This window comes from Panthera onca, chromosome A2 (genome assembly GCF_046562875.1).
Source record: "Panthera onca isolate mPanOnc1 chromosome A2, mPanOnc1 haplotype 2, whole genome shotgun sequence".
Classification (NCBI taxonomy): Eukaryota; Metazoa; Chordata; class Mammalia; order Carnivora; family Felidae; genus Panthera; species Panthera onca.
Window position 1 is genome coordinate 55176125 of NC_138340.1, and position 17101 is coordinate 55193225.

General features: G+C 46.3%; 1 protein-coding gene across 1 annotated transcript in view; it reads left to right on the forward strand.

Annotated features, from left to right (window-relative positions):
• Positions 1-16593: 16593 nt before the first annotated feature.
• Positions 16594-17101, forward strand: part of GRIP2 (glutamate receptor interacting protein 2) — a 92949-nt gene continuing 92441 nt past the window's right edge. The window contains exon 1 of the mRNA XM_060631860.3: positions 16594-16848. Coding sequence (XP_060487843.3) covers positions 16794-16848 — 55 coding nt within the window. The 5' untranslated portion in view covers positions 16594-16793. The remainder of the gene's footprint in view (positions 16849-17101) is intronic.

The window sequence follows — 17101 nt, forward strand, 5'->3', positions numbered from 1 at the left end:
TAGGCCTTGGGGACCTCTTCTTCTTCATTTAGCAAATACCCACCATCTGTTCTGCACGAGCATGGGGCCAAGTGCAGGGAACACTCTTGAGGCATTTCTCTGCTAGTCTTGTCTTGTGGTGACCCATTTACCTAGCTGTCTGTGTCCCTCACTGGCCTCCCAAGGTGCTGGGTCCGCGTCTGAGAGATTCTGGCACTTGCGGGCCTGGCATACAGGAGCTGGAGAAAGGAGAACTGACTGAAAGTGAAATGGACCCAAATTTGCCCTCCAAAGGCCCTCCAGAGGCAGTGAGAGTCTGATCACTAACATACAGTATGACAATGCTATCCTGGGGACAAAGCGAGCTCAGACGTGGGGACAGTGCTTATCTCACAGTAGGTATCAAATTAATATTTTGAAGTCCCCACTCTTATCTCTCATGGCCCTGCTCTGGCCAGATCTCCATCACCAAAGTGGTGTACTCCACGCGCCCCCCCCGCCCCCCCCCCCCCCCGGCTTCTGTGAGTGCTAGCTGCTGACAGCTCTCAGCTGCACCTTTCCACTGAGAATGGCTTTCAGCCAACAGGAGCCTCCCTGGGGAATTTCTGGGAAGTTACATTCTTCCCATGGGATGGTGGGATGACCCCTCCTGTAGTGCTCATGCTCCAGAGCAACTTGTGGGATCAGGCTGAGGCTAGACTTTTCCTGAAACCACATCCTTGAGTGATTTCTTTCCTGCCTCCTCCTGCTTCCCTTCCCCACCCCTTTCTGATTACAATTGAGTTCTCCTTAAATAAACACATGTACAAGAGTCTGGCTAAGGCTTTGCCTCAATGAAACCTAACCTAAGATAATGCATTTTCTTTCCCTCAATATACACTTTATGTGATGTAAGCCTCTTCCAGGCCTGGACTCCAAAGCCCTCTTAAACATTCCTGCCTCCTGTTTCCTTTTCCCCCAGCTTAATGTATACGACCATGTGGGGATGGTGGGGTCACTACATGGAAGAAAGTTGATCTTTGAATCACTGCTGGGAGGAGGTGGTTTTGAACTTCAAGTAAGTCAGAAATAAACTTAGATAGTGGAACCATTATGCACTTGGGGGTCTGTCTGATACAGTGGGAAATGTTACCATAACTAATACATTTGGGTTTCAGTCATTTGTATGCCCTGGCTGATGAGGTGGAGGGAATGTGAGTTTTGGAGTTGGACAAAGTTTGGGTTCCAGCTCTGCCACACTTTACCTCTCTGAGACTCAGTTCCCTCATCTCTAAAGGAAAAAAATGCAAACCCTCATCTGAGGATGATTATAAGCATTAAATAAGATCATGCTTTAGCCCTGGTACAAACTTGCCAGGGATTGATAAATGCTAGTTTTTTTCCCCAAAAGGTTCACGATCTCATCACCCCGAGTTCTAGGGGATGCGTTCACACTGTGTGTCCTAGGCCTAGGCCTGGGCCTCTCCCTGAGCAGGCAAGGCAGAAGGGCCCATGGCTAACATGGCATGATGGCTAATTTCATACGTCGACATGACTGGCCGTAATGTGTCCACATATTTAATCAAACATCATTCCAGGTGTGTCTGTGAGGGTGTTTCTAAATGAGATTAACATTTGAATCAGTAGACTGAGTAAAGCAGGTTGCCCTCCCCGAGGTGGGCGGGTCTCATCTAACCTGTTGAAGGTCTAAATAGAATACTAGGCTGAGTAAGAAAGAATTCTTTTCCTCTGCCTGTCTTTGAGGTAGAACGTAGGTCTTCTCTTGCCTTTGGACTCAGACAGGAATTCACATCATTGGCTTGCCTTGGTCTGGACTTCTCAGCCTCCCCTGCCCATGCTCATAAATTCTTATGAGCCAATTTCTTATATATGCATATATGTATATATATAAGAAATTGGCTCATAAGAATAAAGTCTTCACATATATACACACACACACACATCCTATTGGTTCTGTTTCTCTGGAGAACCCCAAATCATTCGTATGAGGTTTTTCAACCAGCCTTCATTGCTGGCACACACATCACACACTGTCACCCATATGTGCCTCCTCCCTTTCAGTTATCTCTGTGGTCACTTCCCCAGGACAGGCCTCCTTATACTCATTTGGACCATCTCAAAAAACCCTCACTGGTCTCCCTGTTTCTGATCTTGCCTCTCCAATCTATCCTCCCCCAAACCACAAGAATGAGGTTTCTAAAGCCCACATCAGTCCATGTTATGCTTGTACTAAAAAAGTTTCTCTTTGCTCACAGCTCCCAATTTTCTCATCTGTAAAATGGGAGGGTTGAGAAGATGAACTCTATGACTCCCAGATATTTGTTTTCACGATTTGGAAGTGTGGTCCTCACCCTTTGGGCTGGCAGCAAAGGCACGCTCCTCATCTGGTCTAATAGGGCTCTATTATTTTTCTCCTGTGACTCGTGTATGCAAATATTCTGCTCCATTCAAACTGTTGGGCTCTCCTGACTGTCACTGGCTATTTGGCCATGTTGCTCATGTCCTTGTAGCAGGCCAGCTCCACCTCCTGTGGAAATCTAATTCTTTTCTTTTTTAATTTATTTTTATTTTTATAAATGTTTTTAATGTTTATTTTTGAGACACAGAGAGAGAGACAGAACGTGAGTTGGGGAGGGGCAGAGAAAGAGAGGGAGACACAGAATCTGAAACAGGCTCCAGGCTCTGAGCTGTCAGCACAGAGCCCGACATGGGGCTCGAACTCAGGAACGGTGAGGTCATAACCTATGCTGAAGTTGGACACTTAACCAACTGACCCTCCCAGTCTCCCCTTTTTAAATTTATTTTTTAAAAAAATTATGTATTTATTTATTTTGAGAGAGAGAGAGCATGGGCAGAGGAGGGCCAGAGAGAGGGAGAGAGAGAGAATCCCAAGCAGGCTCTGACATGGGGCTTGATCTCATGAACTGTGAGATCATGATCTGAGCCCATAACAAGAGTCAGACACTTAACTGACTGAACCACCCAGGAGCCCCAAAAGCTTTCCCACTCTTAAGGGCCCAGCTCAAATGCTACCTCCCTCATGAAGCCTCACCTGAATTTCAACAGGGTGTGACAGGATTTCTCCCACTCTTTCAAATCCCTACTAAATTATATGGTGGAAGTCACAGTGACTCAATTAGCTGTGTTTTGTGCATTAGGCACAGCACCTGTACTTAGTAAGTACTTTAAAAATATCTATTGAGGTCAGAGGAGCCAACATGGCAGAACAGCATGGAAGTTTTTTTTTGTCTCGGGTCCATGAAATACAGCCAGATAAACACTAAACCATCCTGCACACCTAGAAAACTGATTTGAGGATTAACACAACAATATGCACAGCCTGAACCACAGAACTCAGCAGGTACGCTGCGTGGAGAGGTGAACTGGGGAAGAGAGAAGCCGTGGAGGGCAGGTAGCTGTTTTTGTGTGTGGAGAGAGGATGGAGCTGGGGCGGGGGGGATGTATGGGAAAAGCACCCCCCCCCAAAGCAGCTGGAGAGAAAATGGAAAAGTGGAAATAGCTGCAGGGACTGAACTAAAAATGGAGAAAGGAGAAAGGAGAGGGTTTAAATTCCATTAAGACTCTATAAACAGGGGAAGCACAGAGGCTGAAACTCTGCAGCTCGATACTTGGTGGTGCTCTGGTGGGAAGAGCAAATCCCCAGCAGCAGAGTGGGGTCCGGGGGACTCTTCGGGCCACAGGGGAGAGGTGGTTCCCCTGCTGGGAGGACATCTGGTAGAGGTGGTGCGGCCCCCACACAGGCAAAGGTACCAGCAGACCCCGGAGAACAACCACATTCACCGGTGCTGGAACAAGGTTGTCAAGGGTGAAGGCTGGTGCCAGATGTGTGTTGTGATTTTCCATAATCCCTGAAATGCTGCTGCTACCCGATCACGTGAACTTTTTCTGGGGCGGGCTGGCACCCAGCTGCAGTCTCTGGGCACCAGCAGCAGCACGGTCCTGTAAACGTTCCTGGGTGCAGCTGGCACCTGGCCATTGCTCAGTGAGACCCTCCCACAGAAGGTCTCAGCGGGTCAAAGCCACAGACCCTCAGAAGTGAGGGGTCAGGAAACACCGCTGCATCTGAGATAAAACTCAGGAGGGAGGTGCCGCCTGGCAACCTGATGGCTTGGTCATGGACAGTGTAAAAGCAGGCACTGAACGGAAGCTGGAGACAAAGGACAGGTGCGAGACTGCTGGTCGGGGAGAGCAGAGTTCTGATACTAGAGACTGGGTAGCCGGGGTTGCCATTTTCACCCCTCCTGTACATGCGCATACACACCTACAAACACCACAACAATCCACCCCAGTAAGCTAAGCAGCTCCATCTAGTGGAGAATGGAGCTGTTACACTAAGCCCTGCCAAACTGGGCCAACCTCGCTCTTCAAGAACACCACAAGTCTCTCCACCTGCTTAGCTTCATAGTTTGACTTCTACACGAAAAAGATGTAATTTCAATCGTATTTCAGTATGTTCACTGGTCCATCTATTAAATTTTCTTTTTTTTTTTGTTTCTTTTCTTCTTCTTGAATACAGAAAGAGAAAAAATTTATTTTTATTTTCAATTTTTGTTAAAAATATTTTTCTTTAATTTTTTTCTACTATATTTTTTATTTTTTGTAAAATTTTCAAATTCTATTTTACTTCCATCATTTTATTTTATTCTATTTCATTGTATTCATTTTTTTCAAACATTTTCCTTTTTTTCTTTTTCTTTTCTTTTTTTTAAAATTTTTTCTCTTTTTTTCCCTAATCTATCAAGCTCCTTTCAACAACCAGACCAAAACACACCTAGGATCTAGCATCATTTATTTGATTCGTGTGTGTGTGTGTGTGTGTGTGTGTGTTGTTTTCAATTTTTTAATTATAATTTTTTTTACCTTATTAATTCCTTTTCTTCCTTCAAAATGATGAAATGAAGGAATTCACCCCAAAAGAAAAAGCAGGAAGAAACGACAGCAAGGCACTTAATCAACACAGATACAACCAAGATGTCTGAACCAGAATTTAGAATCACGATAATAAGTATACTAGCTGGGGTTGAAAATAGATTAGAATCCCTTTCTGTGGTGATGAAAGTAGTAAAAGCTAGTCAGAATGAAATAAGAAATGCTATAACTGAGCTGCAATCTAGAAAGGATGCCATGGTGGCAAGGATGGGTGAGGCAGAGCAGCGAATCAGCAATACAGAGGACAAACTTATGGAGAATAATGAAGCCCCCTCAAAAAAAGAGGAAGACTAAGGCAAAAGAGCACGATTTAAGAATGAGAGAAATCATTATAAAGGAACAACATCAGAATCATAGGGGTCCCAGAAGATGAAGAGAGAGAAAAAGCAGTAGAAGGGTTATGTGAGCAAATCATAGCAGAAAACCTTCCTAACTGGGGAAAGACACAGATATCAAAATCCAGGAAGCACAGAGGACTCCCATTAGATTCAACCAAAATCGACCATCTACAAGGCATATCATAGTCAAATTCACAAAATACTCAGGCAAGGAAAGAATCGTGAAGGCAGCAAGGGAAAAGCAGTCCTTAAGCTACAAGGGAAGACAGATCAGGTTTGCAGCAGACCTATCCCCAGAAACTTGGCAGGCCAGAGAGGAGTGACAGGATACATTCAATGTGCTGAAAAGGAAAAATATGCAGCCAAGAAATTCTTTATCCAGCAAGGCTATCATTCAAAATAGAAGGAGAGAGGAAAAGTTTCCCAGACAAACAAAAATTAAAGGAGTTCATGACCCCTAAACCAGCTCTGCAGGAAATTTTAAGGGGGACTCTCTGAGGGGACAAATGATGGGGAAAAAATAAAGACCGAAAGCAACAAAGACTAGAAAGGACCAGAGAATACCACCAGAAACTCCAACTCTACAAGAAACATAACGGCAATAAATTCATATCTTTCAGTACTCACTTTAAACATCAATGGACTAAATGCTCCAATCAAAAGACACAGGGTAACAGAACAGATAAGAAGACAAGATCCATCTATATGCTGTTTACAAGAGACCCACTTTAGACCTAAAGACACCTTCAGATTGAAAGTAAGGGGATGGAGAACCATCTATCATGCTAATGGCTGACAAAAGAAAGCTGGAGTAGCCATACTTATATCAGACAATCTAGATTTAATTTTTTTTCAATGTTTATTTATTTTTGAGAGACAGAGAGACAGAGCATGAGTGATGAAGGGGCAGAGAGAGAGGGAGACACAGACTCCGAAGCAGGCACCAGGCTCTGAGCCACCAGCACAGAGCTTGATGCGGGGCTTGAATTCATGAACAGCGAGATCAAGACCTGAGCCGAAGGTGGACACTCAACCAACTGAGCCACCCAGGTGCCCCCAGACAATCTAGATTTTAAAATAAAGACTGTAACAAGAGATGAAGAAGGGTATTATATCATAATTTAGGGGTCTGTCCACCAAGAAGACCTAAAAATTGTAAACACTTGTGCTCCAAATGTGGAGCACCCAAATATATAATTCAGTTAATCACACACATAAAGAAACTCATTGATAATAATACCATAATAGTAGGGGACTTCAACACCCCCACTTACAGCAATAGACATATCATCTAAACAGAAAATCAATAAGGAAACGATGGCTTTGAATGACACACTGGTCTAGATGGACTTAACAGATATATTCAGAACATTTTAATCCTAAAGCAGCAGAATATACATTCTTCTCCAGTGCAAATGGAACATTCTCCAGAATAGATCACATACTGGGACACAAATCATCCGTCAACAAATACAAAAAATTGAGATCATACCATGCATATTTTCAGACCACAATTCTATGAAACTCGAAATCAACCACAAGAAAAATTTGGAAAGATAACAGATACTTGGAGACTAAAGAACATCCTACTAAAGAATGAATGGGCTAACCAAGAAGTTTAAGAGGAAATTAAAAAGTACATGCAAACCAATGAAAATGATAACACGACAGCCCAAAACCTCTGGGACACAGCAAAGGTGGTCATAAGAGGGAAGGATATAGCAATCCAGGCCTTCCTAAAGAAGGAAGAAAGGTCTCAGATACACAACCTAACCTTACACCTTAACGAGCTGGAAAAAGAACAGCAAATAAAGCCCCAAACCAGCAGAAGACAGGAAATAATAAAGATTAGAGCAGAAATCAATGCTATTGAAACCAAAATAACCAGTAGAACAGATCAATGAAACCAGAAGCTGGTTCTTTGAAAGAATTAACAAAATTGATAAACCACTAGCCAGTTTTTATCAAGAAGAAAAAGGAAAGGACCCAGATAAATAAAATCAAGAATGAAAGAGGAGAGATCACAACCAACACAGCAGAAATAAAAACAATAATAAGAAAATATATGAGCAATTATATGCCAATAAAATGGGCAATAATAAATAAATAATAAATAATAAATAAATAATAATAAAATGGACAAATTCCTAGAAACATATATGCTACCAAAACTGAAACAGAAAGAAATAGGAAATTTGAACAGACCCATAACCAGTAAAGAAATCAAATTAGTAATCAAAAATCTCCCAAAAAACAAGACTCTAGGGCCAAATGGCTTTCTAGGGGAATTCTACCAAACACTTAAGGAAGAGTTAACACCTATTCTCTTGAAGCTGTTCCAAAAAATAGGAGTGGAAGGAAAACTTCCAAATTCTTTCTATGAGGCCAGCATTACCTTGATTCCAAACCAGACAAAGACCCCACTAAAAAGGAGAACTATAGACCCATTTCCCTGATGAACATGGATGCAAAAATCCTCAACAAGATATTAGCCAACCGGATCCAACAATACCTTAAAAAAATTATTCACCATGACCAAGTGGGATTTATACCTGGGATGCAGGGCTGGTTCAATATCCATCAAACACTCAAAGTGATTCATCACATCAATAAAAGAAAGGACAAGAACCACATAATCCTCTCAATAGATGCAGAGAAAGCATTTGAGAAAATACAGCATCCTTTCTTGATTAAAAATCCTGAAGAAAGTAGGGATAGAAGGATCATACTTCAAGATCATAAAAGCCATATATGAAAGACCCAATGCTGATATCCTCCTCAATGGGGAAAAACTGAGAGCTTTCCCCCTAAGGTCAGGAACATGACAGGGATGTCCACTTCACCACTATTATTCAACATAGTATTGGAAGTCTTAGCCTCAGCAATCAGACCACACAAAGAAATACAAGGCATCCAAATCGGCCAGGAGGAGGTCAAACTTTCACTCTTCCCAGATGACATGATACTCTATATAGAAAACCCAAAAGATTCCACCAAAAAACTGCTAGAACTGATCTATGAATTCAGCAAAGTCACAGGATATAAAATCAATGCACAGAAATCGGTTGCATTCCTTGCACCAATAATGAAGCAACAGAAAGAGAAATCGAGGAATTGATCCCATTTACAACTGCACCAAAAACCATGAAATACCTAGGAATAAATCTAACCAAAGAGGTGAAAAATCTATACACTGAAAACTATAGAAAGCTCATGAAATAAATTGAAGAAGACACAAACAAATGGAAAAATATTCCATTCTCCTGGATAGGAAGAACAAATATTGTTAAAATGTCAATACTACCCAAAGACATCTACATATTCAATGCAATCCCTATCAAAATAAAATCAGCATTCTTCCTAGAGCTAGGACAAACAATCCTAAAATTAATATGGAACCACGAAAGACCCCAAAGAGCCAAAGCAATCTTGAAAAAGAAAACCAAAGCAGGAGGCATCACAATCCCAGACTTCAAGCTGTATTACAAAGCTGTAATTATTAAGACACTATGGTACTGGCACAAGAACAGACACTCAGATCAACGGAACACAATAGAGAACCCAGAAACGGACCTACAGATGTATGGCCAACTAATCTTTGACAAAGTAGGAAAGAATATCCAATGGAATAAAGACAGTCTGTTCAGCAAGTGGTGTTGGGAAAACTGGACAGCGACATGCAGAAAAATGAACCTGGATCACTTTCTTACACCATACCCCAAACTAAACTCAAAATGGATGAAAGATCTAAATCTAAGACAGGAAGCTGTCAAAATCCTCAAAGAGAAAGCAGGCAAAAACCTCTTTGACTTGGCCGCAGCAGCAACTTCTTACTCAACATGTCTCCAGAGGCAAGGGAAAACAAAAGCAGAAATGAACTATTGGGACCTCATCAAAAGAAAAAGCTTCTGCATAGCGAAGGAAACAATCCGCAAAACTAAAAGGCAACCGACGGAATGGGAGAAGATATTTGCTAACGACATATCAGATAAAGGGTTAGTATCCAAAATCTATAAAGAACTTATCCAATTCAACACCCAAAAACCAAATAATCCAGTGAAGAAATGGGCTAAAGACATGAATAGACACTTCTTCAAAGAAGACATCCAGATGGCCAACTGACACAGGACAAAATGCTCAACATCACTCATCATCAGGGAAATACAATTCAAAACCACAAGGCTCGAACTCATGAACCTCAAGATCATGACCAACTGTCTGGATGCTCAACCTGCTCAGTCAACTGAGCCACCCAGGCACACGGGCAGTCCCAACTGCTAAGCATTTGTTGCTGTTGTCATTTTAGTGTGGACATATTTTTTTTTTTTTAACATTTATTCATTTCTCCAGAGACAGAGACAGTGCAAGCCGGGGAAGGACAGAGAATCCGAAGCAGGCTCCAGGCTCTGAACTGTCAGCACAGAGCCTGACGCAGGGCTCAGACCCACTAACAGTGAGATCATGACCTGAGCTGAAGTCTGATGCTTAACCGACTGAGTCACCCAGGCGGCCCAGTTTGATGTCTTTTTATCGATCCTGGAAAATTCGTGTCATTATCAGAACTATTGCCTCTGCTCCATGCTCTTTGTCCTCCTCTCTGCGACTCCAATTCCATATAGTTAGACCTCTTCACCACGTCCTAATCATCTCTCTCCTGTGTTTTCCATGATATTTCGTCTTTATTTTGGAGCTATTTTTCTGCATATTTTTTACTGACCTATCTTCAAATTCACAGATCCTCTCTTCAAATTTGCACAATCATCTGTAAACACATTGGCTGGGTTCTCGATTTCAGTGATTGTGTTTTTCTCTTGAATTTCCAATTGGTTATTTCTTACAGATCCCAGTCTCTGATAAAAATTCTTCATGTCTTCTTACATCTTCTTGAACATATCAATCACAGTTGTTGTAAAGTCTACATCTGATAACACTCATATTTGGGTCACCTTTGGGTCTTTTTCGATCAGTTTTTTTTTTTTTTCATTTTGGTTTGTTTATTCATGTGTCTGGTTAAGAAAAAAAATATTTTTTGTCTAAATTGAATGCCAGATATTGTGCATGAGAGGATCTTCACGTTGTTACCTTTCTCCAGAGAAGACATTGCCCTTTCCTGTGACAGACCTTGAATTGGGGAATGTTGTCTTAAATCCAATCAGAGGCTATGTTGATTCAAGTCTGAGTCATGATTTTTCTAAGTCTTGGTTTACTTGTGCCTCCTCCCACCCCCCAACTTTCTCCTGGGGTTTAACCCTCATTCATCCCAACTGAAAGGCTGGGGTATATCCCACGACTCTTTGGTGCAGAGACCTCTGTGGATTCAATGAAATCATCCTTTGGGTGGGCCCCTGTAGCTGGGGAAAGGGTCAGACTTCCCACAGCATGCCTACCAACTGGTCTTTTTAACAAAAGGATGGGGCAGGGATGAGGCCTTTGCTTTGCTGAGTAAGACGTGCAGGTTTGTGTCTGGAGCTGAACTTGAGGGATGAGAAAAGAAAGACTGATCCCGGCTCCTGCACGGTCCTCCTCAGCATTCCCCACGCTGTGTGGGGCCTTTCCCTGAAGGTCTGTGGCTGAACTAGGTAGGTATTTAAGAAGAGTCATTTCCACATGACTCAGATGCCGGGCTGCCTGGGGCTCCCAAGCCATTGTTCTGGCCCGCACATTAGCTGCTGCTGTTTCTCAAAGGGAGCTGGGGGACATTTCCCACAATGACCACTTGGTGGTGAAGTGTGGGGAAGAAGTTGGCTTCTGGGTGTGGGGGAGGGCACAAGGAGAAGGTAAACTCTAGAGTCAGAGTGCTTTCTTTCCAGGAATATGATGTCTTCCCCAGCCTTGGCTGGACCATGCAGAGAACTTCAGACTCGAGGAAAGAGGAACAAGAGAAGATCCAGTTCTCGCTCGGCCCTATCTCACTGAGTGGCGTTGGATGAGTCATTGTCCCTCTCTCGACAGCATTTGTCAAGAGCTGCAGAATAAGAGGGTTGGGCTGAGGTTTCTTCCAGGTCTAGGCACCTGGGATGCCTTCCATCGAATGTCCCAGGCCCCAGACCTCCTCTCATCACAGCTGCCCTGCAAGGTTGGGGGTTATGAACCCCACTTCACAGATAGGTAAACTGACAGAGAGGTACAGTGACCCACTCAAGGTCACACAGCAAATAAGCTGTTCCCATAGGATGTAAGCTGTGTAAGAGCAACGATTTTGTGGAATGCCTTGCACGTAGTAGGTGGTCAACAAATAACCATCGAGTGAATGAAACAGTGGAGTGGAAATCTGAACGTAGGCCTGAGTGATTCTGAAGCCGTTGCTGTTTCCAGTGCTCAGTGCTGCTTCTGGGCAATCTGTCTGGAATTATCTGGATCATTTTCTTGGAAGAGGAAGGATGTATAAAAATGTAGACTACTGATTCTTTGATAGCAGTAATCAGGGAGGAGCAAAGTAAAAGCTCAGGATGTGGTGGAGGCCAACCCCAGACTCAGAGTGTGAAAAGAGAAGCGAGGCATGAGGTCCTGTTCAGGAGCTCAGACCAGAACACAGAGGCTTTTCTGGAGCCCTGCCGGGGTCCTGCAGTAATTGCAGAGTAATTGTTAGCGGGTGATTGAACGTAACCTTCCCCCAGAGGGCTGCTTTGCACGGTGTGATTACCTTTGCACAGGGTTCTCTGAACTTTTGTGGTCTCACACTTTACTCGTAAAACAATTGGGAGCACACACCCCCAAGAGGTGTACATACTTATAAATTGAATATATGCACCATGCTCAATCCATATATTAAATACCAGGAAATCTTAAATAAAGAGAAAGATAAGTAATGCTAGCTCCTTCCCACACCCCAATGGTTTGCTCAGCTCCCATACGTCATCAGACCAGACCGGGTTATGCTCTGCTGCCCTCCCAACCAAAGGCGGTTAGGTTCCCACGAAATGCAGTCAGAGTTGGGAGTCAAGAAGGTTCTAGTGTACCAGCCCCAAGCACCCCTGGAACCGAGCATGCATGCACCCCTTCTCGCCTGAGAGCCCTGGGGGGAGGGAGCCTGGAAGCCTGGGTGCAGCCCAGGTCCTGTCACTCCTTGGTGAGTAACCTTGGCTGAGTTCTGTCCCTGCTTTGGTTGTCACCCTACCTCGTGCGCAGGGACCTGCTCAGAGGCTGTGGGGTGGGGAGCACCATAACCGAATGTGCCGGGCGGTGGGCTGGGTCTTTGAGGAGGACCCATGCCCTGGTCACCAGCGAGGTAGCAACAGGCCAGCCAGGCCTTCGAGTCAGCCGGACCTACTTCCTTAATAGGCACCCCCCTGCAGTATCTGTTGCTCAGGGGACCTCTCCCATTTCTATGGTATTAAGAGAACTCGTAATGGTATCTAACACACACAGACTCCACTATGAACCAGGCACTGAATGCTTTAACAGATTAACTCATTACAACCGCATCAGGGAGATGTGATTAATATCACCATCCCCACTCTACAGATACAAAGACTGAGGCACAGTTCAGAAAGTCACCAGAGGTGCAGTTTGGAGTTGGATTTGAAACCAGGTCCCTGGTTCTGGAGTGGTCCGGGTCCTAAACCACTCGGCCACACCCACTCTGTTACTCCTGCTCTTGCCTTCATTCATTAATTAGCATTTCCCCCATTCTTGGGCCTCTTCCTGTTTCTATTCTACGTTGCTCACTCGCTGTCATTCTCGTTACTTCTTCCTTTCTGTTACTCCCCAAATATTCTTCTGTTTGCACACTGTCTCTCTCAAATCTCCCAACAGTAGAAGAGCCTCTCCCATTCCTAGTGAAGTTCCTCCTGGTTGGGCTGCTATTATGTTTCTTACTACCGTTCTTTTCTTTTTTCTTTTTTTTTTTAAAGAGCAAGAACACTAGTGGGGAAGGGTCAGAGAGAGAGGAAGACAGAGAATCCCAAGCAGGCTCCGCACTGTCAGCTCAGAGCCTGACGCGGGGCTCAAACTCACAAACTGTGAGATCGTGACCCAAGTTGAAATCAAGAGTCAGACACTTAACCAACTGAGCCACTCAGGGGCCCCTTTCTTACTACCATTCTTAATGTTACCTCTCTACACATTGCTTCTCTTCACTTTCTACTGCAACAACTTTTTTTTTTTTAATTTTTTTAACATTTATTTTTTTAACGTTTATTGAGAGACAGAGAGAGACAGAGCATGAGCATGGGGGTGCGGGCAGAGAGAGGAGGAGACACAGAATCCGAAACAGGCTCCAGGCTCTGAGCTGTCAGCACAGAGCCCGACGCGAGGCTCGAACCCACAAACTGCGAGATCGTGACCTGAGCCGAAGTCTACTCGCAGATTCCTTGAGATTCCTTCCACAAGAGGTGGTCTGTGCCACCTCCCTGGAATTTGGGAGGCTTGTGACCATTTCCAGGCTAGCCAGCAGTGGTGCTCCGTGACTTCCGAGGCGGGGATGCGGCTACCACCTTGTGCTACAGCACACCTGCTCTGGCACACCTGTTACGACTCGGTTCCCGTGAGCCCCGTGTAAGAGATTCAACTGCCCCCAGGTTTCCATGCTGCAAGGAGGCCCAGGCCACATGGAGAGGCCACTGGTAGGTACTTGGGGTGACAGTCCCAGCTGAGCCCAGCCTTTGAACCATTCCAGCTTGGGCACCAGTGAGTGAAGAAGCCTCCAGATGATTACAGTCCCAGCCTTCAAGTCTTACCTGCTGAGGCTCTGATATCATAGAGCTGAGACAGCCCCTCTGCCCTGCCCAAATTTCCTGCCCCATAGAATTCATGACCATAATACACTGGTTTTTTATGCCACTTAAGTTTAGAGTGGCCTGATTTGCAACAATGGTTAACCAGCACACTCTCCTCTCAATCAAGCCATCCATCCTCCTAAAATCCCTTCTCTTTCTCTTGTGCCACGGCCACTTCTCTCCTGTGCCCTGCTCTCCTCCCTGCCTTCCTCTGCCGGGGCCTCCTGACCTTGGCGCTGGTATCTTTGCCTCTCCCTTCAGCCATCCCAGCCCCGTCATCCTCTGAGCAGTGGGCAGTCTGGCTGTGGAGCCATCAATCTGGGTGCAGACAGCAGTGATTCACAATTCTGCTGCCGGGGAGACTCGCTTCCTTGTCAGAAGCTCACAGCCATTAAGACAAGTTCTGGAGTCAGCACTCCGCAGACTAGGGCCTGAGTGCGGATCTGCCCCTCCCTTGCTCTAAACCTCTGGGCCTGCGCCCTACTTACTGAAATGATGAATAATTCAGAATTAATACGGGGCTGGGATATGATGCATCTGAGGGTCTTAGGAGCATGAACAGGTGATAAATATATCAGATGGTCTGTGTGGGCAGTGCTGTCTGGTGGTGCTTGGAGCTGGGCAGATCTCGGTTTAAATGCAGTTTGGACAACTCTTGGCTGTGTGACCTTGGGTAAGACAGTTAACCTCTCTGAATGCCAGTGCCCTCCTTTGTAAAAATGGGGCTAATTATACCAAGCTTGCTGAAGTATTGGGGATGTAAGATCGCATAAAAAGCATACCCTTTCCATACAAAAGGGGTACTTGTGAAAGCCAAAGTTTAGGTGGCTTTATTGATAGGGTCAAGATGGCTGGGGTTCCACCACTGAACTATCTTTTGGAATATAAGTACCTGACTCCAGCCTTACTGGACCCTGTTAGGACAATATGATGATCCTTAGTTTGCAGATGGAGAATCTGAGGCTCGAAAAAATGAGGTAATTTGCCCAAAGACCTACAGTTAAAGACTGACAGACCCAGGATCCAAGCAGAAGATGCCTGTTTTCTTCCCAACACTCATGAAGGGGAGAAGGGTTCTGCACTGACCACCACATTCATATTTCACTCTGACGATGACTAACAAGAACCTCTCCTTCTCTGAGCCAGGTGCTGGAGAGAGGGCGTCCAGGCAAATGGGCTGACTTCCTTCGTCAGGGAGGAGACAGCTTTTACTGAGGTATAGATGTTTCTTAATATTGTAAACATTTATTTAAAAAATTCAGATTGGGGCACCTGGGTGGCTCAGGGGGTTGAGCATCAGGCTTTGGCTCAGGTCATGATCTCACAGTTCATGAGTTCGAGCCCCATGTCAGGCTCTGTGCTGACAGCTCAGAGTCTGGAGCCTGCTTCTGATTCTGTGTCTCCCTCTCCCTCTGCCCCTCCCCTGCTCACACTCTGTCTCTCTCTCTTAAAAAATAATCTAAAATTAAACTTTTTAAATTTTAGATTATTTTTTGAACAAGTAATGCATTTCCAGGGTTCAACATTTCAAGAGGCACAAAAGGGGATTCAAGAGGCACAAAAGAGGGAGGGGATTCTCCCTCTCCCTCCTGCCCCTGGCCACATGATGCCCATTCTCCAAGGGACCAGTGTTTCCATTGGAGATAATTTTCCACATACTTGAGCAAATACGAATGCAGAGGCTTCCCTTCTACCTACTGAACATATTATAAACACTGTTCTTCATTTCACCCTTTTCCAAAGAATGTCCTCCTCCTTTTTTAGGGCAGTGCAGTACTCCTTTGACTGGATTGTACACCCCCCTCCCCTTTACCCCCCTACCCCACTCCCATAGAGAAAGCAAACTGACTTCTGAGGATGGGACCCTCCTGTGCTCCTTCCCCTGGCTATTCTTCCCAGAATCTCTGAGACCTGGTGAGCTCGACGGCTACCAGGCAGATGGAGGACAACTGTGGTTAAGGTGCAGTTGACAAGGCCTACACCAAGACCACCTTCTCCCTACTGGCCTCCAGCGTGCTGTGTGTTCGCAGACAGGCCCCGCCCTCTCTGGGCCTCGCATGTCTCCTCTGCAAGATGCCACCCACAGGCCTCCCTTCCAGGTCAGGCGTGAGGACTTCTGCGGAGGGTCCTAGGCCTCTTACAGGCCCAAGGCCAGGGTGCACTCACTCACGCAGATTCACTGGTTCATACATTTATTCCTTCACTTATTTACATATTCCTTCACCCATTTATTCACTGATTAATTTTCTCATTCATCAATTCACTAACTCATTCATTCATTCGCTCACTCATTTTCTCACTTCTCTATACACCCGTTTATTCACTCATCCACTCACTTCTTCACCCATTTGTTTACGCGTTCATTGTTTCACGCATTCACTCATTGACTAATTCGTGGTGATTATCGTTATCAGGATGTGGCCCGGAGAGCCCCGAGGTGGGGAGGTGGGAAACGGGGGCGGCGGGGGCCGTGGCAAGTGGGCGGCGGGGGCGAGAGCGAGCGGGCCCCGCGGGGTCCTCCTCCAGCCTAGCTCGCCGCGCCCGCCCCCGCCCGCCGCCCCGCCCCGCCCCCAGCGCCGGGGAAAGCGCGCGCTCTCGGGGAGCGTCGCTGCTCAGCCGCGGGCTCGCGAGCCGAGCTGAGCGCCTGGCGGCCGCCGGGACACCCCCGATCCTCGGCGGCCGCCCATGCCCGCCGCGCCCCGGGCCCGCGGCCCTCCCCAGCGCTGCGCTGCGCCGCCCGGCCCGGCGGGGGCGGGGCCGGGGCCGGGGTCGGGCTGGCGAGGCGCCGGGCCGCAGGGCGGCCGCCGGGATGCGGGGCTGGCGGAGGAACCTCGCGCTCTGCCTGCAGCGGCTGCCGGACGAAGGTAGGACGCGGCCGCTGCCCAGGCCGGTGAGCACCGGCGCGGGGCGCGGAGGGCGGACCCAGCGCAGAGCTGGCCGGGGGCGCTCGCGGAGAGTGTCCGCGGGAGGCGAAGGGCGGGCGGCCGCGTCCGAGGCGCGGAGCTTGCAGGGTCACCGCAGGACACGCGGTGCGGAGCGGAGCCCTGCCGGGCAGACCTGCGGGGGCACTCGGCAGGGCGCGTGGAGGTGGGACCCGGGGCAGGGCGGCCGCGTAAG